Source organism: Mauremys reevesii, linkage group 7 (assembly GCF_016161935.1).
Source record: "Mauremys reevesii isolate NIE-2019 linkage group 7, ASM1616193v1, whole genome shotgun sequence".
NCBI classification, from domain to species: domain Eukaryota; kingdom Metazoa; phylum Chordata; order Testudines; family Geoemydidae; genus Mauremys; species Mauremys reevesii.
Window position 1 is genome coordinate 58,233,107 of NC_052629.1, and position 25,162 is coordinate 58,258,268.

Below are 25,162 nucleotides of genomic sequence, written 5' to 3' on the forward strand. Positions count from 1 at the left end.
ATGATCCCTTCTGGCCCTAATCTCCAAATGCACACATTAACCCATTTTAGAAGAGCTATCTTGCCAGTGTAAGATGATCATGAAAGTTTGACTTGCTGACTAAAACCAGTTTTGTGGCCCGAGTATCTACTAAATGAAGTGGCATCTCTGAGGACCATTGACATAGACCATACGACAAAGGGGAATTTCAGAGAATAGTGCAGCCTGAGTAAAAACACAATCAATGCTGTGATATTTCAGCTGTTCACATGCCAGTTTTCAGTCAATGGGCAACATTATACTCGCATAAGAAACCGACTTTTTTAAAAACAAAAAATGTATTTAATGATTTTCCACATAAAATATTTTGTTCCCTTCATTTGTATGTCAAAATTCAACATTAGTTAAAACAGTTAAAATTAATATTTAAAAAACATTTCAAAAGAAAAATCAATAGTGGAACTATAATAAGCTGTTCAGTCCCATTTTCTGTGAAATTATACTTGAAATTCCATCACACACATACACAAATGTACGTAATCTTCAATTACCTAAAAAGACATTGATCTAGTGCAAGATACATTTTAAACTTGCATACTGTTGTTCTATATGATGGACATTAACTCACATTTGGAAAGAGCCTTCACATTTTATTTTTATTTCCTGAATAATTATTGTACCAGCCACCAAGGCGCTTCTTCCACCACTAATACCTATATATTTAGTAGTTTAAGTGACTCCAGAAATGTCATTATAAGGGTTTATCATCATTATTTCTCAATGCTTCCCTATCAGATGTACACAGTTTACAAGTGAAAAGATGTATTTTCTAACTGCCAGCCCTGAAAACTCTTGCTGAACTCCCATCAGTCCATCTGGATTCTTTCCTTCTCACATATCAAGTCCACTAATAATGGTTCTGCAGATTAAACCAGGCCTCAGTTACACTGGAGTAACCAATTTTAAATTAGCAATTCTGTTGCTGATGCACCAGAAGAAACAGAATCCAGCTAATCCCCAAGAAGAGTTGGCTCTGACAGGCTAACAGAAACAAAAAGCAGTAAAACTTATTTGTCATTTGGGATAGCATTCTGAATACACACTGGGAACAAATCTGCTCCTATTTTTACCTAGTCAGGTTTCAGAGTAGAGCTGCACTGCAGGTTAGTTTGCAGGTTAGTTTGCAGTTACAGTACAAAAAAAGTCACTTGATCAGCTCTGGTTATCTCTTGATTCTATCAAGTAAACGACTGGAGCTGTGGTAGCATGCCCACCAACTCAGTTTAATGTAATGTAAAGCAAAAAGTTAATTTGATCAATTAACTTAGATACAAGATACTTTAGGTCTTAAGTTCCATCCCCCCCTCTGTTGAAGAATTAGCAATGGTCCAAGACAATAGAAATTCATGGATTTAAGTTGCATTGTAAGTTTTGTCATCTTTTGCAGAAAGAAGATTCTAGCCCTTCTGGTTGCAGAGATAGCCTTGAGAGCATTAAGTAATTTGCTTTATCAACACGACTTCAGGTCTGCAACCAGACAGGAATGAAACATAGCAACAAAGGAAATGCAGCATTCTTTATTTCATCTTAATGAAGCATTTTAACCCCAATTACAAAAGTTTAAATGCAACATCCTTAATTACTTCACTGTTGCCTACTGCCTGAAATATCCAGCTAGTGAATTTATCCCCTGTACCTGAATGTATTTGTCAAACACAAACTTTACATTAATTTGAAATAAAGAAGGGTGAAAACACTGACTAGCCAAGTCGACAACAAGATAATCTTTCAAATATTCTGATAAGGCTCACAATGTTCCTCGTAACACATGACAAAATTAATATTCATATTGCTGCCAAATACAGTGTTGAATGACTGCACTTCAGCGTGCAGGATACTATGGGGTTCTCTACCAAACTTGGCCTGACAGCCTCTATTTTGGTAGTTTAGTTTAACACATTAATACATAGTTTAAGAAAGTCCTCATTGTTCTTAGTAAATAATACTATACAACAATGTAAAAGTAGGGCCAAGTTGACAGAAAAATGTGAATTCTCTAGACCCTACCCACAATAAGATGAATGGATTTTTAACTAGAGTTCCTCACATTTCTATTGTCCCTGATCATAGTATCAATGAATTATCTTTAACGGAAATAAATATATTTTCACATCAGCAATTAACAACCCTAAAAGTGAAATCAGATTTGCTTCTTCCTCATTTTTCTTTTTCACAGCATCTAAGTTCTCCTGAGTTACAGGCAGTGGGTTACGACAGCTGACCACAGTCAGTAATGACAATCTTTTTTGATGTCTTTCCATTCTTGGAACCAAAGCTTTCGATTTTTTTCACAACTTCCATTCCTTCCTTTACATGGCCAAACACAACATGTTTTCCATCTAGCCTGTAATAAATAATAAATAAATGTAAGTAAAAGCAATATTAAACTAAGTACACACTGAAAGTAAGGGGGATGCTGAATATGAATGCATATTCAGACTAGCTGATGACATTCTGACCAACTCTACTTACCAAAAAAGTAAAACAATACAATATAGCTTTAGGACCTGATCCTACAGGCCCTTCCTCACATGAATAAAGGTTAGCAGCATAATGACCTTATCTTGCGTAGTGCCCATTACTTAAAAACGTAAAGCATGTCAGGTTGCAAGCCTTAAGTACCAATAGCAGAGGGAGATGGATATAGAAGGGAAGTGGTATAGTTGAGGAGGGTGGGCAAGGAAAAGGTCTTAAATATTGGAGCAAAACATACTGACACAATGAGGCAGAGAGCTACAAGAAAATGTGTTCCAGATGGCAGGAGCAGTAGACTAAATCACTTAATCTTTCTATCTCCACTTGTCAGTAAGCGTTCTATACATCATGGGGCTACAGTGAGAATTTGTCCATGGAATTTTTTGCATGGGAGGGGAGGGGAAAGCATACATTGCATTCGTTACTATCCTGCAGTTTTGTAGGATGTCTCAATACACTTACAAGATTGTTATTGAACTATGTGGCAGGGGTGGGAGTGGGTGGGGGTAGGGAGATGCATGAACCTTCAGCTAACCAAGGTTTTATATTTTCTAACTCACATAATGCTTAGTGAAGTAGTCCCAGTGTCCAGAATCACTTGCAATTTCTTTAGAAGTTTAAAAAAAGTAAACTTTTAAACATGCAATGGAGAGCAGTCCTCCACCCATGTTCACCCATGTTCATCTCATTAACTTATGTTTACAGCTTCTGGCTCAAACAGAATTTTCCTAGGAAGTGATGGAGAAATTTAAGGTCACAACTCACAGGGTAAATATTTGGTTAAGGCTGACTCTTTTTTCTGAATTGCCACTCCTGACCTATGGCTTCACTCTGCTCTACCGATGCTAATCAGTTTTGGACTTGTAAAAAAGCAAAGTCTTGTTCCAGCAATGAGGGAGATAATACTGAAGTGTGCTGGAAACAGCAAGAGGTATGCTACTGCATCCAAAGAAAATGAGAATAAAAATCAACATGATGCCTTCATTTTATAATAGAAAAAAAAACATCTTACTGGACCCATTCAAAGGCAGAGAGCAACATCAACTGTTTGATTTATCTCCCTTATGTCTTCAGTTTCCTCCAACCTCCCCAAATCATAGAATCATAGAAGATTAGGGTTGGAAGAGACCTCAGGAGGTCATCTAGTCCAACCGCCTGCTCAAAGGAGGACCAGCGGCAATTAAATCATCCAAGCCAGGGCTTTGTCGAGCTGGAACTTAAAAACCTCTAAGGATGGAGATTCCACCACCTCCCTAGGTAACCCATTCCAGTGCTTCACCACCCCCCTAGTGAAATAGTGTTTCCTAATATTCAACCTAGACCTCCCCCACTGCAACTTGACACCATTGCTCCTTGTTCTGTCATCTGCCACCACCAAGAGCAGCTGAGCTCCATCCTCTTTGGAACCCCCACTTCAGGTAGTTGAAGGCTGCTATCAAATCCCCCCCTTGCTCTTCTCTTTTGCAGACTAAACAAGCCCAGTTCCCTCAGCCTCTCCTTGTAAGTCATGTGCCCCAGCCCTCTAATAATCTTCATTGCCCTCCGCTGGACTCTCTCCAATTTGTCCACATCCTTTCTGTAGTGGGGGGCCTAAAAGTGGATGCAATACTCCAGATGTGGCCTCACCAGTGCTGAATAGAGGGGAATAATCACTTCCCTCAATCTGCTGGCAATGCTCCTACTAACGAGGCCCAATATGAAGCCCGTTAGCCTTCTTGGAAACAAGGGCACACTGCTAACTCATATCCAGCTTCTCATCCACTGTAATCCCCGGGTTCTTTTCTGCAGAACTGCTGATTAGCCAGTTGGCTAAGCAACAGCTCTGCAGAACGGCAAGGCTTGTAATGACAAAGCAATTAATGTAGATACATTTTAAAAAACTGCAGACCCATGGGTTAAGTGTTACCACATATATTTCTATGGAAAACTTACCAGTCAGTTTTGGCCGTGCAAATGAAGAATTGAGACCCATTTGTATTGGGTCCTGCATTGGCCATTGAGAGTATACCTGCAAAAACATGAACGTATTAGCGATATATTCATCTGAAAAACGTGCTGCAGAGAAAACGCACTTTTCCTTTGCATACGTAAAGCTAGTAGAGATGTGGAATAGGGGGGAGGCATTTTGCTTCAACCCGGCTGCTAATGTCCCACCCTTTCCTTGGCCTGTCCTCTCTCCTCCAGCAATGGTAGTATGAAGCTAGTTCATCTCCCACTGGGACCCTGAAAGTGGCTCCTACCTTGTAACGTCTTTCGTGGCTTGCATGGTAAATAGGGAAAACCAGCACTGACTTGGTCTCCATGATAAATGGAACTGTCAGATAGGAAATGTCTGTGCAATTCTAACCTAAGTGTATGTTCCTAGATGACTGGATTCTTCCCACTCCCACATCCACCTGCTGTTTTGGCTATAGTTGGTTATAATTGGTCTGTTGGTATAACTGATCTTTTGGCTAAAAGCTTTTGTGCTCCCTTCCCCACCATCTAGCCGGTGGACAGCCAACACCATGGTGACCAGTCAGATAGACCCATGACCACTTAATTTCACTCTGAGTAAAAATTCAAGTCAGGAGATTCACAAAACAGAAAACTTAGCTAAATTCCATTGCATTACAAAAAGAGTTGTTCCACATTTGGGAGTTTGTAAACACAAAATAGAACATAATCACGTTAGGCTATGATAATTTGCATAGCATCCACTTAAAGCAAACTGCAGGTAAGAGGTGTGAGGATCTGACTGTCACCCATCATAGGCTGTCTACATGATCACTGTATACAAGCACAGCTGAACTAGTAACACTTCACCACTTCAACACCACCTCAATGACCTTTTTGTAACGATCAAGTACCTCACCCACCTCACATATGTGCTCCTTAAAATGATATTTTCTACAGGTAACAATCATTATAGGTTACTCAGCAGAAGGGAAGAGGAATACGTTTATTTACCGGGTCCAACATGCTTAAGTATGAAATTTTCATCTGGAAATCGACTGCCGTAAATAGATTTTCCTCCTGTGCCATTGTGGTTGGTAAAGTCCCCAGCCTGAAACATAAGTGGTTTTTAACTCTACTAATGTACAGGTTGCATTTTATACTAGAACGGGTGCTATTAAAAATATACCCACTGTTGTAATTAAAATGTACATGGAATATACGGGCCCAAAGGAGTTAATATGACCTTGTCACCATCCAACATTAAACAACGTTAAGCAAGGTTCAGGCTTTAGTATACAGAGACCTCATCCTGCTTAGTACCACAGCAAACACATGATTAAAAATTTTAAAGCTTTTATTAAAGATATAGAAATGAAGGAAAAACAGTTAACACATTTGAAATATAAAGTATTAAGTTGGGCTTTCATTTTAACATCTTTGTTCCCTTTAGCTATAGAGAGTCCTTAAAGGGAAAAAACCAAAACCATCATTCGACAGTCTTTTAGATGGTATTAAAGATGGAAATAACTGTCCTTTTTGGGGAAAAAGATAAGTTAATTGAGATGGGCTTGTGCTGTTTTTGTTAAAATCCCAGTCCTGTTTCCTATAAGTCAAAATAAGACAAACACACACAAGGTGGGGGAGAAAAGAATAGCAAAGATAGAAAATACAGCTTCTGTCTTGGGTCAATGTTTACTTGCCACCTCACTGCTGGAAAAACAAATACATGGCACTTGGTCTTATTAGCCACTCTGAGACCTGTGAAACTCGTACCAGCATTGACCCTTATTAGGCAGAAGGCAAAAGGAGAGGGTTAGGAAAGAGAAGAAATAAAGTGGGGAAGAAAAAGGACATGTGTGAGAGTGGGAATTGGTGGCTAAGTCTCACATCCCAGTTAGCCAGAGCCACTGAAGGTGGCTAGGTCATCTGGGTCCCCCTCTCTCTGGCTTGGTCTGGTCAGGATTAGGATGATGAAGGCTCAGTGATGTGGTGGATCCCAGAGTACCACAAAATGATGGGGGTGGCAGAAAGGATCATACACCTTGCTCCTGTCCTATCTGCCCATTTCTCAGTCAGCAGTTGTCAGACAGCTGCTTCTGATAATTCCTCCCCCCAAAAGGCTTCTCATGTGTTATAGGTTCTTGTAACAATTTTATAAACTTTCACTCCCTTTTTCCAGTTGAGTTCACAATTAGGATAACTTTGCAGGAAAAAAGGTCCCCAATGGATATTTTATTCACCACTTCAATACAGGGGTACTGAAGATTCACCTGGTGAGTATGCAGTATTGGCAGACTTCCTACCCTCAATGGAAGAGATTCAGATACTGCAGGAGTCTTAATCCAAACATTTCGCTTTTGTAGTTTTAAATTTGGAAAGATCTGATTCTATCTAGTCACACTTGGAGCTGAATGGGAGTTTTCGTAGAGACAGCAGGATCATGCCCCCGATAGCTTCTCTTTTACAGGACAAAAGTTGTTAGGCAATTAATCCTAATTCATAGGATCACCTGATGTGTCATCTACCTGACCTGTTTTATCTGCCTTGTAACTACCACAATCTGAATGTTCCTCAGGACACAGACTGAGACTTATGTATGAACAGTGCCAAGCACACTGCTGCAAATGAAAGCTAATCCTTGCAAACAGAATGTTAGGAACTATTAGGAAAGGGATAGAAAATAAGTCAGAAAATATCATAATGCCACTATATAAATCCATGGTGTGCCAGCACCTTGAATACTGTGTCCAGTACTTTAAAACCCATCTCAAAAAGGATATGGTAGACTGGACAAGGTTCAGAGAAGGGCAACAAAGATGATCAAGCGTATGGAGCAGCTTCCATATGAGCAGAGACTTAAAAAGAATAGAGCACTTCATCTTAGAAGAGGGATGACTAAGGGGGATATGATAGGGGTCTATACAATTATGAAAAGTGTGGAAAAAGTGAATAGAGAAGTGTTATTTACTGGGGTCACCTGATAAAATTAAAAGGTGGCAGGTATAATACAAGTACGAGGAGGTACTTTTTTACACAACAAACAACTAACTCGTAGAACTCATTGCCACAGGATGTTGTGATGGCCATAAGTATAACTGGGTTCAAAAAAGGATTGGAAAAGTTCATGGAAAAATAGGTCCATCAATTGCTATTGGCCAAGATGGTCAGATGCCACTCCATGTTTGGGGCAGGTCTAAAACCTCTGACTACCAGAAGCTGGGAGTGGAAGACAGGGGTGGATCACTTTATAATTGCTTTGCAAATCTCCCCTAAAGCTCTGGCACAGGACAGTATTGGAGATACAATACTGGGCAAGATGGATCATAGTCTAACCCAGTATGGTAGCTCTTATATTCTTCGGAATCATAAGATATTGTGTATGACACTCACATTTTCAAGATTGCCTTGAGCAGCCCAAAGTTGTACTTTACATAATAGTGTAGTAATTCTTGTGTAATCCCAGAAGCATGCTTTACGTGCTGTGTATCATCAAGAGGCATTTGAATTGCAAAGTAAAGTATATGGCAACCTTTAATTAGGTGTATTCGTCAGGCTGCATCACACTAACACTGCACCTCCTACAAGTGGAATGGCCTTCACTATTCCCACCAGCTTTAGAATGTTAAAAGGAAAATTGTCCTAAAATTATTATATCGGCCTTGAAGCATACAGCAGCAGTTACATATCTGTAACAAATACAGAGCACTGTACAAACACTAACTCATCATCTCAACACTTCTGAGAGACAGGCAACTAATTTTCCCGTTTTACAAATGGGCAAACAGAGGCAATAGGGACTATATGATTTGGATCATAGAATCATAGATTATTAGGGTTGGAAGGGACCTCAGGAGATCATCTAGTCCAACCCCCTGCTCAAAGCAGGACCAATCCCCAAATGGCCCCCTCAAGGATTGAACTCACAACCCTGGGTTTAGCAGGCTAATGCTCAAACCACTGAGCTATCCCTCCCCCCATAGAACTACATAAGTTAGTGGTGGAGCAGCAATCAATATTTTTAAGTTCCTGATCCCAGGTCATAGTCTAGACCTTGCTTCTTCACCACCACCACCACAAGATCCAACATATCTTCAAAATAAAGTCAGTCTACTGCAGCATATTTGTCCACTTTCCCTTATCAAAAGTAGGACAACATAAGAACATTTTCTTTTTGGTATTTTTTTAAATTTTAAATGCAGTTCTTTGCTCAAGATCCAAGTGCCTCCAAGGTTATCGATTAATAACAGCAATTATTTACAAGTTTATAAAGCCTTTCATCTCAAATAAATCAAAGCCATTCAAAAACTATAAATACACTACTGTTGAAATGCAGCCTTCACTGGGGTGAGAGAAAGCACCCAAGTATCCAGTTCACTGCAGCAATTAGGGGCAGGGAGAATTTTGTCCAAGTGCAATGGAACAAACCCCTACTGTTATGCACAGCATCATGGAATGTTAATACAGCATCCATACAAAACAGATAGGTGATTAATTTCTCCTCCAAAAGCGTATATACACTTTATTTTAAACAGGATCACTGTCATGTCTGTGTATTATTTATATCAGTTTGGAATGATTCAGTCTTCAAATTAGAAGTAATTGCCACATTCAAAATCTCTTAAGACACTAAGTATTCTTTTAGCGAGTCAGCCTATTTACTTGGAAAACACAATAGGTGTTCTTTTTTCCCCTAGGTGAGGTGTTCATAGGAATCCTCTGATTGTTTTCTTTTAAATGCCTGTATATCAACAGCAAATATAATATAGCTTAACAAGATGTTGTCAGCAAAGAAAGAACGGGTACATTGTTCTCTTATCTCATATGTGCTACTTTACACTGATTATAATTCTACACACAGACTGTTTTCCTAACCAAGAGCCATTTTACTGAGCACACCACTTGTTATATATAATACATCACTACACAAAAGCACAGCTCCTGAAGTCAGGATTTCTAAAGCAGTCTGAGTGGTATTTGCATTTAGTTGTACAAACCGATGTTGCTATGGCTGTTGTGTAGCACAGGATCAGAAATGCAAGGCACATTGTCATATCTTCCTTCTGCTGTTAAGAGGTTACACAGCAAAACTATTTAAAAGTCAGTGTTAAACTTGTGTTCTAATACAAATAAAAATCATTCTTAACCAGATATTAGAATTCAGTATAATAGATCCGTCATAATATGTTTCCCAAAATAAAAGTTGGTGAAAATACTAAAGGTTACATTACCTGGCACATAAATAAAGGAATCACTCTGTGAAAGGTGGAGCCTTTATACCCAAAACCCTTTTCACCGGTACAAAGAGCTCTGAAATTTTCTGGTAAAACAAAAACATATATGAAGTACTATCATGTAACATCAGCATTATACAGTACCTGACAACCAAATTAAAATAAACTGGCAGGTAATTTAGGTCCCACATCAGCCTTCACACCCCAATCCTCTGCCCCACCCCAGAGTCCTCACCTTCCACACTCCAAACCTCTCGGCCCCCACCCCCACCACATGAATTTTGTTATGTGCATCACTTCATTCCACATAGGTGTCGGTAAAATTAGAGGGAACACTGCACTACAGTTAGGGTGACAGAAAGCAGCTTACTTCAACCTAACTCTGCAAGCATCTAAACTAAAACGTAGCTCCCACCAATGTAACTCGCCAACTACAGTGACGTAACTCCACATCCGTGAAAGATGTCGAGCTTAGGTCTACATAGTTAGGTCGATGCAGTGTCAGTGCAGACACTGTGTTGCTTACATCGACTGTTGCTGCCTTTCAGACCCATCCCACAATGCCCCACACTGACAGTTAAATCAGTGCAAGGAGTCCTGGTGAGGACACTCACTGCTGGCACAAGGAGAGTAATTTGGGCATGCAAAAGCAATTCAATCACTGAGGTGGCTGTACATCAAAATTAGGTCGACTTAATTTTGTAGTGTAGATTTGCCCTTAATCTCAGTTTGAAGTAACACCTCTAGGAGTGAGATTTCAGTCTCCATGCCTTTTAAACCTTTGCTCTTGCTACCAGTTTCTCTTGCTACCATGCCTGTGCATGAAAGTTAACCCCACTGTGTCAGAAAAAAATTAGAAAAAATTGTGACAAAACATACATTAATATTTTCCTATTTTTCAACCAACTATTCAGCTAAAGTTTCTCTAAAGCTTTAATTTTGAATGAAACTGGAGGGGAAAATGCATTCCTCTCCCCCCCCTCCCCAATCTAATCTAAATCTTAAAATCACAAAGTATGAAACTTTCAAAACACTTTCTTACCAGCTGTCTTTGGAACCACATCAGCTTTCAGCTGTTGAGAGAGAGAGAGAGAGAGAGAGAGGACAAGTCAGCTTTTACAGAACAAAATAGACATGAACAAAGTTAAAAAGATACCTACATCTGTTTCATGAACTAAACCAATGCAAAGAGGGGGAGACCTGTACTAAGGATGACCTTGTATTATACAATAAGCCACCCTATTTCCTAAACAACCATTTTAACATAGCCTAATAATTTCTGCAATAATGTGGTTTGACCATTAATTAAAGACCACCTCTTTGAAGCAACTATTTTTTGTTGGGCCTCTGGTCAGTCATTTAAGACTGACTGAAGTTGTATTTAAGAACTATAATTAACAATACATGAAATTCAGGAAGAATTTGAAATTTGACTGGAAACACTCCGGATCACTGACCAAAACTATTTTGGACTATCATTGCAATTAAATTACTTCCAGCAGAGACCAAACTTTTAAACCTGCTTTAAAATAGTTATATTAGGGAAACTGAGGTAGCAGGAACTGAAAGAAGAGCAGACATTGCACACCTAAAATTGATTCCTAAAGTCTCACACAGTCAATTTAATAAAAGTCTTCATTTCTAAAGATTTTACAGGAAGTACTTTTGTATACACTACAAATCTCGCCATGACAGCCAGCATGGATTTTTTAGACCAGTGACCATCTGCAAAAAAGTGTACATGATTGTTCTCAGGTACATATTGTCCCTCAATCAACTTAGACCCCAAATTAGAGCAGAGACAGATATCCTTGTGAAGATGCAGGCATTGCCAGATCCACGCAGGGCACGTATCGGATCTGCAAGTGCAACGGCAGTTATTTTGGCTGACACACCAGGACTGAACTGGGAGCCTCCAGAACTAAAAGCATGACCAAAACTCTCTAGCTGGGGCTTTAACAGGCTTGGTCTACACTAGGGGGCGGGGTCGATGTAAGATATGCAACTTCAGCTACGTGAATAGCGTAGCTGGAGTCGAAGTATCTTATTTCGACTTACCTCCCGTCCTCACGGTGCGGGATCGACAGCCACGGCTCCCCGTTGACTCCGCTACCACTGCTCGCCCTGGTGGAGTTCCGGAGTCGACGAGAGCGCGTTTGGGGATCGATATATCACGTGTAGATGAGACGCGATATATCGATCCTCCGATAAATCGATCGCTACCCGCCGATCCAGCGGGTAGTGTAGACATACCCACAGACTCATATCCTCTGCACTTCAACACAGAGGGGGACCCTGTAATATGTTCTCAACAGTTACTCACAAGGATAACACTATTGCCACACAAGTACAGTCACTGAAAGACCATGCAACTATGACCACGCTACAGCCAAGCACGCTGACTTCCTCTTGTTGCCTTAACATTCAGTCCCACGAAGATGCTATCTTTATAATCCCATCCAATTTATAGGAATGATTTTATGATACCAAAGAGAAGACTATCTGGTAATGATCTATTTGCACAATGGTATTTTTACCAGAAGTCCCTCTAGTCAAGACAATGTGAAGACTATTTGGTTTTGGTTAGTTTTCACAGCAATACTTTTAACAAAGGTTTTGGCCACATGGAAACCCTTCTTTGAGGGAGCATTTGAACCCTCATGTGCTACATCAAAAGAAACCTATGGATGGGTGGGCAAGAAAGTTGTGATGAACTTTCTATCAATATCAATCAAAATGAAACATGACAGTCTTTCTTGTCTTCATATTCTGAAGCATAAACATTTCAGTCCTACGCAATGTGTTCACAAACAGGTACTAATGATATAAGTGATATATCACTATTATAGATTCAGTATTTGTCATGACTATCACAGGAGTAATACGTGCTACGATTTTTCTGTTTCTATAGCTTTACTGGCAAAGATTTTTCAGTATCTGTGAATTATTATGACCTAGCAAGCAACCACTTGGGTGGCTGAGTGGATGTGAAAGACAGCAGCTGCACAAACTTGTAGAGTGTAATCCTGCAGGACCCTAATGCAAAGCATAGGAACTGGGACAACACCTCCAGGAAACAAGACAAGGAACCAGGATGGTAAACACCATTCCCTTAACCTGAATACAAAACACACAAAATAAAGGAGAAACAGGCAACCCTAAACATTTATTTGTTAAAAATACATCCATAAAGCAGCTAAAAACTCAGAAGCCTATGAGAAAGAAAGACAATAGCTACATACCCAAAAGTCTCAAGTACTCTCAAGCTATACTGAGGACTGCAGCTGGAAAGGCAGTTATGGACAACTGAAATAGAGTTTCTGGTGTTTTATTATTTTGGAAACACTCTGCTTACTCTATGCAATTTAAGCCTAATTTGTTTTTAATCAGTTTAAAAATTCAGAATTTTTCTTCAAAGCATTTTAGTCCAAACTTGCCTCTTAGTTCAAAGATTAACAGTTGAAGCAAACCAGTATTACTGATCTCTCTCTCTCAATGCATTATTTAACTTCTCCAACAGAAATTGTGAGGGCATAATAACCCAACAGAAAACTGAGAAAGCAAAAACAGATGGATCATTTTCTGTGTGTATTACAAACATACTCATTCCCAGGACCTTTCATAATTGTCCATCTCTCCACAATTTCTATGACTGTTAAGGTGAAGTATGAAAAATACCTGTAATAAAGAAGCCAGCCTTAACAAAGCTCTTAAGCTGAAGGAAGACAAACAACACATATAATGCCAGAAGCCTACCACTGAAGAGTTCTCAACTGCCCTATCAGAGAGTGAGAACGTTAAACAATAATAGCCACACACAGGAAGTGAGCTGTTTCAGTTTCATACTGAAACTAAGTTTAAGAAATAGGATTTTGGGAGGAGTGGAAGTGGGAGATAAAATAAGAGGACCCAAAGTCTATGGAAGTTACTAAAACTGTACAGCTTGAATTTCAGTAGATTGGGTACATATTGAGCACACAATGAACTGTTGCTCTGTCTTCAGGAACTCAGCTATGAGAAAGTACATAACTACTGATACAGTGGAGTAGTTAAGATTGTAAACTTCTCCTTTGTAGAATCTCTCAAACACCACCACCTGGGGGTTTTGCTGTTTGAGTTTGGCTAGGGAGTATACACTTGCAACACCCTACTCAGTCACATTTCCTGTTCCTACCTTTTGCTGTTCTCCCTTGGTAAATGACAGTTCTGCTCATGTGGTAAAGTCTGCTCCTCTGCCAGTCATGACCTTACTTGTGTCACTTTCAAAACCAGGCACTCATCTCCTCTAGGACAGGACTTTTTGCCCCAACCTCATCAATTTAGAGTAAATCAACATACAAATAAGTCTGGATAGCCAGCTTTGTCTGAGCCACTTTATACACTCAATATTAAACCAATTCCTTCTGGCGCTGCCTAGAACAGGCATTCAGCAGCAGGAGAGGGGACAGGAGGGGACATATATTGAAAGGATGCATGGTCTAGCAATTAAGGCACAGGACTGGGAGTCTGGATATCTGGTGTGCACTCCCAGCTGTGGCCAGACTTACTCTGCGACCTTGGTAAATGCAAAGTAAATAATAAGAACTCAGCCTGCCAGTGACCTCTAAAGGGCAGTGATGGGGACTGTCCTGTTGCATAATTTGATACTAGACAATGTCCCTACCACACACACTCCCTGTGCGTGCGAGACACAGGCCTGGCCATTCAAGGCGTTCAGGGAGAGCGTTCAGGTGGCTATTTGTAAGGCAAATATTCCCATAGCAGCTGGGCACGATACAGGTGGTCCAGATCTGGAGCAAACACTCTTTCCAGATAACAATCCTTATTGAATCCCGATTCCCAGCGGGCTTTCTACAGCTGCCTCCCCCCGAGCTCCTTGGCCGGGCGCGCTCAGGGAGCAGCCGGAACTCGCCCAAGGTCACACCGCCGGCCAGTGGCGAAGCCAGGAACACCCTCCCAGCGGCTCTCCGGGATTCCCAGCCTGCTTCGGGCACCATCACCCCGAGCCGGGGTCTCCCTCACCCCTCGCCCCGCCCCAGCCCGCTGCAGGAGCCTGGATCAGGTCGGGGGCTGCTCCGGCTGACTCCCAGCAGAGCCTCGCCGGCCGGGAGCGAGGGGTGGGGGGGCGCTACCTCCAGCACGACGCGCCCCAGGGGCTGGTTGTCGGCTCCCACGTCCAGGTAGACCAGCGGGTTCCGCGGGCTGGCGCTGCTGCAGCCCCGGCTCCGGGCGGCCCGCGGGCAGGCGAGCTGCGGCGGGCGCAGCAGGAGCAGGCGGCGGGCGGAGCTCAGCGCTGACATGCTGGCGCGGCGGAGCAGTGCGCGCGCGGCCGGCTCTCTGCGCTGCGAAAGGGGGCGGGCGGGGCCGCAAAACACTGCGGGGCCGCCGCTGCGGCGCTTTTTATGGCCTCCGCCGGGAGCCTCCGCAGCGCCTCTAGAGGCGGGAAGCGCCAGGAGGAGGTGGCCAGGTGAGAGGTCCCGCCCCAGCTGCCCGGGGCACGGGCCAGGCCCCTGCTGCAGGGAAGAGGCAGGTAGGAAATGGGGGGAACCAGGGAGAGCTGGGCAGCCTGGGGAGCTGGGATGAAGGGCAGAGAAAACACTGCTCTTGCCAGTCTGTGACAGCCCTGGCCCTGCTGCCTCACCTGAACCCCACCTGAACAACGGCCGGATCCTAGACAGACCCCTGCCATCCTGGGCTAGTAACTAATACGTGATTCAGACTCGACAGCTCAACTGTTTAGATCTGAGATTCCCACACAGGGGTGTGTGGCAGGCTGGCGGGTCCCATGGTGCTGCCCCTGTCTGCCTCCATCTTTCCAACGGTTAAATCACATCCGACAGTTAAAAATACATTAAATACTTTCCTAATGCTACTTTTCTATGGAAGCAATTGCTAGAATTGCCACTGCGTTAGACCTTCGTGACTAGGAAAGAAGGCGGCAATGAGACAGTCTAGGTAGTGAGGTCTGGGTCGTGCTATAAAAAAAAAGTTTGAGAACCGCAGTCTGAGACTGCAAGTGTTTGGAATATGCGGGTACTCTGTCAGAACTGGGTGTAGAACTCAGGGTCATAAACCGACCATAATTCACCTCTGGAAAGAGAACCAGCACCACTTAAAGTGCTCAAACTAGGTTGAGTTTCTGGCTGAAATAGGTTGAGTTTCTGGCTGGTTTCCACATAAAGGGGCATTGCCAAACTGAAATTTAGGGCCTGGTTCTCATTGCCATACACCTTTTTCTTGACCATTTCTGTCATGATCACAGGAGATGTTTAATTTCTTACCATACATACAGAACTACATTCTTAAGAGTTGCCACTTTTAGAAGGGCGAGTCATCATATTAGTTCAAAAAACTGAATAGCCATCACCATTAAGTGTTAACAAGGGAATGAATATACTCTGCCAACTAACACCCCAGTTCTGCAATTGACAGCCCACCAACATGCAGGGTCAGGGCCTAAACTAGTTTCGCTGACCAATATGTTTATAATAATAATTATTTTTAGCGTGCCCAAAAATGGGATACACCCTCAGCTTTTTTTTTTTTGTGTGCAAATTTCTCCAGGAGGTGCTTTAATTTTGACATGCAATGACCAGCTCAAAGACAGGGTCCTACTTTCTTCTGAGACTATGCACAAGGGTGAAAGTGGATTTTGAGACAGTTGGCAATCTACCCACTAAGAGCTAAACAGAGGCCATCAACTAATTTCCTGAGTCCTAGGACAACCATCTGATGACACACACACTTGGAGCACTAAGATGTGAAATGCAATTAAATTGGTTATTACCACATGCATTGGGTAGTGATGAGCCACAAGGTCAGAGAAGAAAAGTAATTCGCTACCCATGATGTACAGCAACCCTTTAGAAATGCATTGACTGGAACATATTATTACCTATTATGAAACAGTATTTATAAATAGAAATAAGTAAAACAGTCACACCCAGGTGTGTAATGTGACTGTGACATCACAGACATCCAGAAGGCTCCACAGGTGCCCAGGATACTAAAGTGCTTTCCTAATCCTATGTAGTTTCCTGTTGTTACCTAAGAGACTATTACAATGATACAGTATGTCATTATACCAGGTTATGCTGGTTTATAAAGGAAAGTTGTGTTTCTGTTTAGTAAGATTAACAATTTACAAAATAACAAAAAGCCGCCATCTGGCAGCTTAGTTGCAGTTCCTCACCCTACATTAGTAACATTTAGTTCAACAATATTTACTAATACATTACTAACTCTTTTTTAGCAAATTTCAGCCATTATTTTAGAATTACTCCCATTGAGTTTCCATTTTCTGTTCATTTGCCAAAATTTTCAAAATCTCCTGCTACTACAAGCTCTCTTGGGACTTGTTGTACTCCGTTGAAATCAAAGGCAACATTTCCAATAATTCTCACTGGTAGCAGGATGCGGTCTTTAGTAAATCATTCCTCCGCTTTCTTTTTATCTTTTTAAAAACATTGCAGTGCAGTTTCTATAAAGGGAAACAGTGATTCTCAGACCTGCTAGAGTTCTTTAAAAAAATTTAATAAAGTAACAGCTAAAGATGACTTGATTGACATAATTTACCTGAATTTTCAAAAAGCTGTCAACAAAGTTTCTTTCAAAGTCACTCTGAAGAAAAAGATAACCATGGGATAAGTGGCAAGGATACAATATAAAACTGTGAAGGATTATGAGAAATCCCTTATGAGCACATTTGGTCAAATTCATCCCTGGTTCACTGCCAGTTTCTTCAAGGCATGTATTCCCAGATACCATCATATAATGTAAAGTAAGTGAAGGGGCACCAGAGTGAATTTGGCTCATTGGGTCAAATGCAATACTACAGTTGACCTCATGCAGTGGCAGGTAAGTAAACTTCATACTCCTCCTCCATAAGACAAGCCATACTGGGTTAGACCAGTTGTCCATCTAGCCCAATATCCTGTCTTCCAGCAGTGGCCAATGCCAGATGCTTCAAAGGGAATGAAAAGAACAGGACAATTATCAAGCGAGCCATCCTCTGCCATCCAGTCCCAGCCTCTTACAGTCAGAAGCTTAGGGACACCCAGATCATGGGATTGCATCCAGAACCATCTTATAGTGTTGGCCATTACAGCATCCCCTGGCAAGGAGATGGTTGATTGTGTGTTGTGTGAAGAAGTACTGTCTTTTGTTTGTTTTAAACCTGCTGCCTATTAATTTCATGGGGTGACCCTTGGTTATGTTATGTTATGTTATGTAAAGGGGTAAACAGCACTTTCTTATTCATTTTCTCTACACAATTTATGATTTTGTAGACCTCTGTCATATCCCCCCTCCCCTTTGTTTCTTTTCTAAGCAAAACAGGCCCAGTCTTTTTAATCTCTTTTACTATTGAAGCCGTTCCATACCCTTGATAATTTTTTTCCTTCTCTGTACCTTTTCCATTTCTAAAATATCTTTTTTGTGATGTGGCAACCAGAAGTGCATGCAGTATTCAAGATATGGTCGTACCATGTAGTGGCAGTATGATATTTTCTGTCTTCTTATCAATCCCTTTCCAAACTTTGCCTTTATCAACATTGAATTTCATCTGTCCTTTTGTTGACCAGTCACCCAGTTTTGTGAGATCCCTTTGTAATCTTCACAGTCTGCCTTGGACTTTACTATCTTGAGTAATTTTGTATCTGCAAACTTTGTCACCTCACTGTTTGCCCCTTTTTTCAGATCATTTCTGAATATGTTAAACAGCACTGATCCTTGTGGGACCCTGCTATTCACCTCTCCCCACTCTGAAAATTGACCATTTATTCCTATCCTTTGCTTTGTATCTTAACCAGTTACTGATCCATGAGAGGACCTTCCCTTATTCTACGACTGCTCAGTTTGCTTAAGAGCCTTTTGAATGGACCTTGTCAAAGGCTTTCTGAAAGGTCAAGTACACTATATCCATTGGATCACTCTTGTCCACGTTTGTTGACCCCTCAGAGAATTCTAATAGATTGGTGAGGCATGATTTCCCTTTACAAAAGCTGTGTTGGCCCCTCCCTAACAAATCATGTTCATCTAGGTGGTTGATAATTCTGTTCTTTATTATAGTTTCAACCAATTTGCCTGGTACTGCAGTTAGACTTATCAGCCTGTAATTGTCAGGATTGCCTCTGGAGCCTTTGTTTAAATTGGTATCAAATTAGCTATTTCCAGTCATCTGGTACAGAAGCTGATTTAAGTGATAGGTTACATACATATCAGTTAGTAGTTCTGCAATATCATATTTGAATTCTATTAGAACTCGTGGATGAATACTATCTGGCCCTGGTGACTTTACTGTTCAACTTATCAATTTGCTCCAAAACCTCCTCTATTGATACCTCAGTCTGGGACAGTTGCTCAGATTTGTCACCTCCCTTTCTAGAAACACACCAGATGCTTGCAGGTGGCATCATGTCTGGTTATGAGAGGTTCTGGGTGCTGGCCCCAACACCTATTATATACAGTAATTGAACTGCACACCATTTGGACTTAATCTACCACCCTGGACCCATTTTTGACACTAAGAGGTAACCCATTAGCAAGAAAATTTTAATTGCTGCCACATGTTAGGCATATATGTGGTGGTTATCACCAAGGTGGATGTAGATCTGGAAATGATGCAGTTTTTCTTTATCACCTAATGTTTAAACATTATTGAGCATCAAGTCAGAAAAAAATCATATCATCAGACAAAGGGCCATAACTCATAAAAACTTAGTTTAATTTTGGCCAAAATTGGCAGATAGCTTCTAAATACAATTTATAATGCAACTAAGTACTCAAAATAGTACAGTTTTGGAAAGGTTGGGAAATATTTAGCCCCGGGTAATATTTTTTGTCCATTTTTCCATACTACTTTGTGTCCAGCTAAAGCAAAAGTCTGTAGTCATACCACAGTATGAGCTTGTTTGTACCATGCAATGCATCAAAATATTTGTCATTATTTGTAGAATGGACTTATTTAAGAACAGTTTTTCCATCTGCTATTTTTATGAAGTTATGTAGATAATAAGACTCCTGCCCCCTAATTATAGAACATTTTTATGTTATCTGCTCAGCTGGAGTCATAACTCTAAAGCACACATAGTACACCTGTAATTATCTTTTTACTATCACTGAATAAAATGACAATACATGTAAGCTACTTATGTAACAGTAAAAACTCTTAATAGAAGGGCTGTAGAATGTCTTGTATGAATATATCATGTGAATAACAAAGTGTAACCATGTATGGTTATGTAACACCTGTTGGGATGGTGCCGAATTGGTGTGGCCATACTGAATGAATGATGAGAACATGGCTTGACGTGACTGAATTGTGAAAGAGGATTCTGGGAGCAGAATCCTTCTCTTAGCATCAGGCAGATGCCAGAGGTGAAACTGACTGGCTCCATGCTGTGTGTATGATCAATACTGATTTTTGGGTCAGCAAATATGTCCACTTGAAAGCAAGCAACACATGTAGAACATCCTGAGTGGAGTATGAACTGACTGGGGCATCTCAACCCTGTTGAAGGACAGCACGCAGGGGGCTGAAGTGAATGACTGATAAGGGAGTGAATGTGGGGTAATGTTCAGTAGGCATCACTCTGCAGTCTTCTCCTAAAGAATTAATTTAGGTAAAAATTAGTAGCCACACGCCCACTGGGCATGCTTGTAAGACGTGACCCCTTTGAGGAAAAAGTATAAAAATGAAGCAAATTAAATTACTGTTGGGAATTCCTTAATTAACACTTAAAGAAGCAACGCTGCTAGACAGAGTAGCCAAAACTCTGCTCTGTGGGCTCGAGTAGAACTGCGAGTCAGAGGGGTTTCCAGGCAGCCAAGACTTTGCCTTGAGGGAATCCGAGACAGACCGGAGGGCTGAGGAGACCAGACCTGGAGGGAAGAAGTCTTCCATAGAATTGGTAACCACCTTCTCTGTTTGCCAAGCAGGAACTGTGTGAGGCTAGCACAGGGCCTGTTTATGTATGATTGTGAAAGAGAGGCTCACTCAGAGGAATGTACAGCTCTTACTGCATAGTTCTTTAATGTCTAACATAGGAGTGCTTAATGTAACCTTCACCGTTTGTGTAATTCCTTCTCAAATAAACTGCAGTTTATGCAAGTTAATTACTGTGGACCTATTTTCACTGGTCTGACAGTAATCTGCTCTGGCGGGAGCCATTAAAGATCCAATTAGGGGTAGTAGCTCCTGGTGCCAACAACCCCTACATATAACTATGAGCTACTGAATGTCTAATGTGACGCATCCTCAACCTATATTTACTCACAAAAATAGTCACAGTAATTTGCAGATAGTTGAAACATTTCTACTCACCCTCCGAACCTGTGTCTAATGAGTACATACACTGGTCACTGTCACAATTGCATGCATCAGAATATACCAAATCTTCCCTGTGACATTTGCATCTCCTTGTTTCATAGGTACTCACACAGCCACACTGCACAAAGGTGGGGATGACTTCTGGAACAGGTGGCAGTGTGACAGATTTTCATTACCAATCTGCCTGGAGCATCAGGTGATCAGGCTGACACCGCAGGATCGTTTGGAGAGATGACGTAACACACCAAGTGTTTAAATTTTAAAGCTTTATTAATAAAATAATAAAAATACAGCAGAGAGTGCTGGGAAAACTCCCACGTCACTCAGGGGAAGAAAGAAAGCATTAGAGCCCCAAGCCCTAACCCACTTTCATACTCACACCCGCACTACCCAAAGCTGGCCATGCCTGGGTGCAACATAAGAAGAAGAGGGGAATGGGGTCGACGGGAGTTCTTTCCCTGGGCCCAGGTCGTCCGGGGGATCCACTGTAATCTCCGAATTGCTCCAGCTCTCAGGTTTTAAGTCCTAGGCTCCTTTGGCCGTGTTCCATTCCACGACCTCTGTTCCTGGTGCTCCTTGTGCCAGTCCAAATCGCTTTCTGTGGTCTCTTTCCCTTTCCCAAAACATCCCGGCTCCAGAGACTGTTTTCTTTTCTGTCTTGGCCTTCACTGATCTCGCTGTTATCTTTGCAGCTCTGTGTCTCACTTAGTTCTTCTTTTCTCACAGCTGGTTGGGGTGGTTGGACTTCTCCGCTTCTGTCTTGGCGGGTAGCAGCTGGCCTTGGGCTGGAGTTCTATTTTCGGACTGAGCTTGTTAATTGCATTGTTGAATTAACCCGTTCTCTACTCTTTTCTTTTTCTTCTCCCCGCTTTTCAGCCTCTTGTGACCTACAAAGAAACCTTCCACTCTCCACTCACACACCTTTAACCCTCCCCAAAATGCTTTGCGATGCTTGCAACAGCATTAGCAATATACAGTGCTGATCTGCCTTCCCAGGGGACTCCCTAAGGGGAGGGAACCATTGGGTTGTGACAGCAACACCCTTATTTTAGGAACAAGATGTCCTGAGCTATCTATCACCTATCTGTTGTTGACAGGGGACACTTGAGAATACTGAACTGTTGCATGAGTCTATATATATGACTGATAATTTGCACGTTTCAGGTACTGCCTGAAGGAGTCCGTTGCCGGTGGCAGTTTCTCACTTGTTTTGTTTTTCTTAGCAAACAACTCATAGTACACATTATCCAAAGATGTGTGTTTCTTACTGCAGTATAATAAAGATACCAGTGAGACAGGGAGACGAATAGACAGATGCAGTCTGAGATGCACTGCTTCCAAGATGCTTCAAACAGTCCGTTAGCTCTGGGTGTTCATCTGCTTTCTTCAGCCATCTTTTTTTCCCATGCCACTGAAAGCTGAAGTAGAGTCACATCCATTGACTGCATGAATGTTTGGCAGCATAAGACACATGTCCATTCTTAGCTCTGTAGCCACTCCATGCATGGGAATGAATCCCTTCTTTTGGCCCAAACCTCTTCTGAATAGATATGTACCCCAGAAACAGAGCAATATCTTGGGCACATAGATGCAACATCCGAGTCCAATCTCCACATTAGCACCCTGTTTACTCTGACAGTTTGCTTTGCGTGAACATGCAAAAACAGGCGTGAATCTGCTTCCTCGTGAACTGCCTCGAGTTCTGCTATTGCAGAATGGTTGCCAGGCACTATTTTTACTGCTCATGCAATGTCCAAAACCCAACAGCAAGGTATATTTCACAACGAGGTGACAACCTCCATTCACACTCCATGACCCAGTCACTGAGGAGAAAGTTTGCAATGTTTGGTTTATTCTTTGAATTTGATATCTTGAAGTGTTGCTTTGATATGACGGAAAACAAAGTCGGGTTCTGAACGTCTTGCATTTGGACAATGCGGGCTCTCTCGCCAGATTTGATTGATTCTTCATTGGCATACTTGTCACCACCCAACAGCAGTGTATTAACATTTTAGTCCAAGGATAATGGTCAGCAGCTGATCGGACAGCTCCTCAAAAGTTTTATATATTACAGTATTAGTGCACATCATCTGCAGAAGATTATGAGGTCAATAATAGCTAATGTTGGTTCACTGGATGGTGGTAGCTCAAACATCGACAGATTTTTCTCCTGCTAAGACGGTGTTGCTTTTTTGAGTCTTTCTTAGAGATCCATTCAAGTTGAAGAGGGAAAGGTGCCAACTTATATTTTATCAGACCTTGGCTGTCAACATCTCAGGACTGGGAAATAACTTGCCAGCTATTCAGCAAGCTGGCAATCGGTAGTTATTTTTTGTGCTATCTGCTTCTACTTTTGTTTGATTGTTTTGTTGAGATTTTCAAATGATTTGAGATTATGCCTTTTTATGGAATCAAAGATGTCTCCCTCACCCCTTTGCGGCCTGCTGGTTAAAAACTACTTTATTTCTTGTGTGCCATTCTCTCTTATCATGCACAAACTTTCTGCAATTTCAAGTGTGGTCACAGTAGACGATGCAGTGTCTACAAGTGGCAGTCTGTTGTCTGGGATTGTTCCAGGTTCAATGCTAAAAGGATTTGTCATTCTTTCAGTCACCCTGTTTACAGTTTCTTGTTTAGGAGTTTCATTTGCAGCAATGCACTTTGTGGTAGCTTCTTTGTGGAGATCTGGTACTGAAGGCTGCATTCTGCACATTTGTTATGTCATAGCTGTTACAGCTGGCTAAAAATGTGCAGTCTGGTAATACTTGGTCAGAGGTTTATCTTTCATGCAAAGATGTTGATGCTTCTCACAGTCCTTGTTCAGAAATTGCTTGATGGCCACATCATGCTGTACACCACCGAAGGGGCTGGCAGTCCAGTATACTACTCCTTGACTATCAGCTAGAGCATGATTTTTATCCATCGTCTGCTACATTTCTACAATTCACATGACCATACTGGAGGTCAAATGGAATAATCTCTGCAAATGTCTCATGCCCCACGGACTTGTTTTTGTCTCTCTTTGCTACTATGTAATCCATCAGTAGTTGCGCAAAACCCATTACATCAGTGGTCCTCAATGCAGTGAACATGTCGGTGTTCTCTGTCCCAGGCAGGCACGGGGCCTGTCTAGTGCCCAGGAGGGTAGAGAAGCCGGGGACAGAGAACTCCAGGGCTGCAGGCTGCAGTGTTCTCGGTCCCCGGCAGATGCGGGGCCGCGGCTTAAGCCGGAGAGAAGCCACAGCCTGGCGCCTGCCGGGGACCGAGAACACCGGCGCTTGCAGCCCCGGAGAAGCCGGAGAGAAGCCATGGCCCCATGCCTGCCGGTGACAGAGAACACCAGCGCCCGCAGCCTGCAGCCCCGGAGTTCTCTGTCCCTGGCAGGCGCAGGGCCGCGGCTTCTCTCCCCTGCTGGGCACTAGGCAGGCCCCATGCCTGCCGGTGACAGAGAACACCAGCGCCCGCAGCCTGCAGCCCCGGAGTTCTCTGTCCCTGGCAGGCATGGGGCTGTGGCTTCGAAGCCATAGAGAAGCTGCGGCCCAGCCCCTGCCAGGGGCAGAGAACTCCGGGCTGCAGGCTTCCTTCTATGTTAAAGTAAGAATAATAAATATATTTGGACCAGCAGTTCAACATTTTACTTTTTTAAAATAAATAAGATGAAAACTGTTTATGATATTTATTTTGTAAAAACTCCTTAATTTTTCTTACAGGTAGATAAAAAAGAGTAAATTCACATGGTAAGATGAAAGAGTAATTGTCGAATAATTTAATTAATACCTTTTACATGTAAAATTACCCTTTTATCTTATGGATTCATATATTATGTAATATTAAATATGATGTCTTTTGTATTATTTAATGTACAAATACAAAATAAGCCTTGAAAAATTGTTGGCGCCTGCCACACTCTTCTGAAAACATGAATGTGCTACTGGCCACGAAAAGGTTGGGGACCACTGCATTACATAGCTTTTCCATAACAGAAATGTTTCTGAATAGTTTTTTTCCTTAGGTAATTTAAGTGTCCATGAGCTGCTGGAGTGATGGGGTATTGTTCATGAAATCTGCCAGAGCATTTTAAACATCAAAAACATTTTATAATTAGGGGTTAAGGGTGTTAGTTGCATAACTTCATAAAAAGGAAGACAGA

At 41.8% G+C, this 25,162-nt stretch overlaps 1 protein-coding gene across 1 annotated transcript; it reads right to left on the minus strand.

The window, feature by feature from the left end:
• Window positions 1-619: 619 nt before the first annotated feature.
• Window positions 620-15,047, minus strand: PPIF (peptidylprolyl isomerase F). Its single transcript, XM_039482172.1, has 6 exons — window positions 14,816-15,047; window positions 10,726-10,756; window positions 9,681-9,769; window positions 5,464-5,560; window positions 4,447-4,522; window positions 620-2,383 (listed from the first exon to the last, which is right to left on the minus strand). The coding sequence occupies exons 1-6, from the start codon at window positions 14,981-14,983 to the stop codon at window positions 2,248-2,250; spliced, it is 597 nt and encodes a 198-aa protein (XP_039338106.1). The 5' UTR covers window positions 14,984-15,047; the 3' UTR covers window positions 620-2,247.
• Between the last annotated feature and the right edge of the window lie 10,115 nt (window positions 15,048-25,162).

Coding starts and splice junctions, on each gene's coding strand:
- PPIF (XM_039482172.1), bottom strand. CDS start 14,983: ATGTCAGCGCTGAGCTCCGCCCGCCGCCTGCTCCTGCTGCGCCCGCCG. Junction 10,757..14,815: donor TGGGGCGCGTCGTGCTGGAG/GTAGCGCCCCCC, acceptor CTCTCTCAACAG/CTGAAAGCTGATGTGGTTCC. Junction 2,384..4,446: donor TGCACGGCCAAAACTGACTG/GTAAGTTTTCCA, acceptor TATTTATTACAG/GCTAGATGGAAAACATGTTG.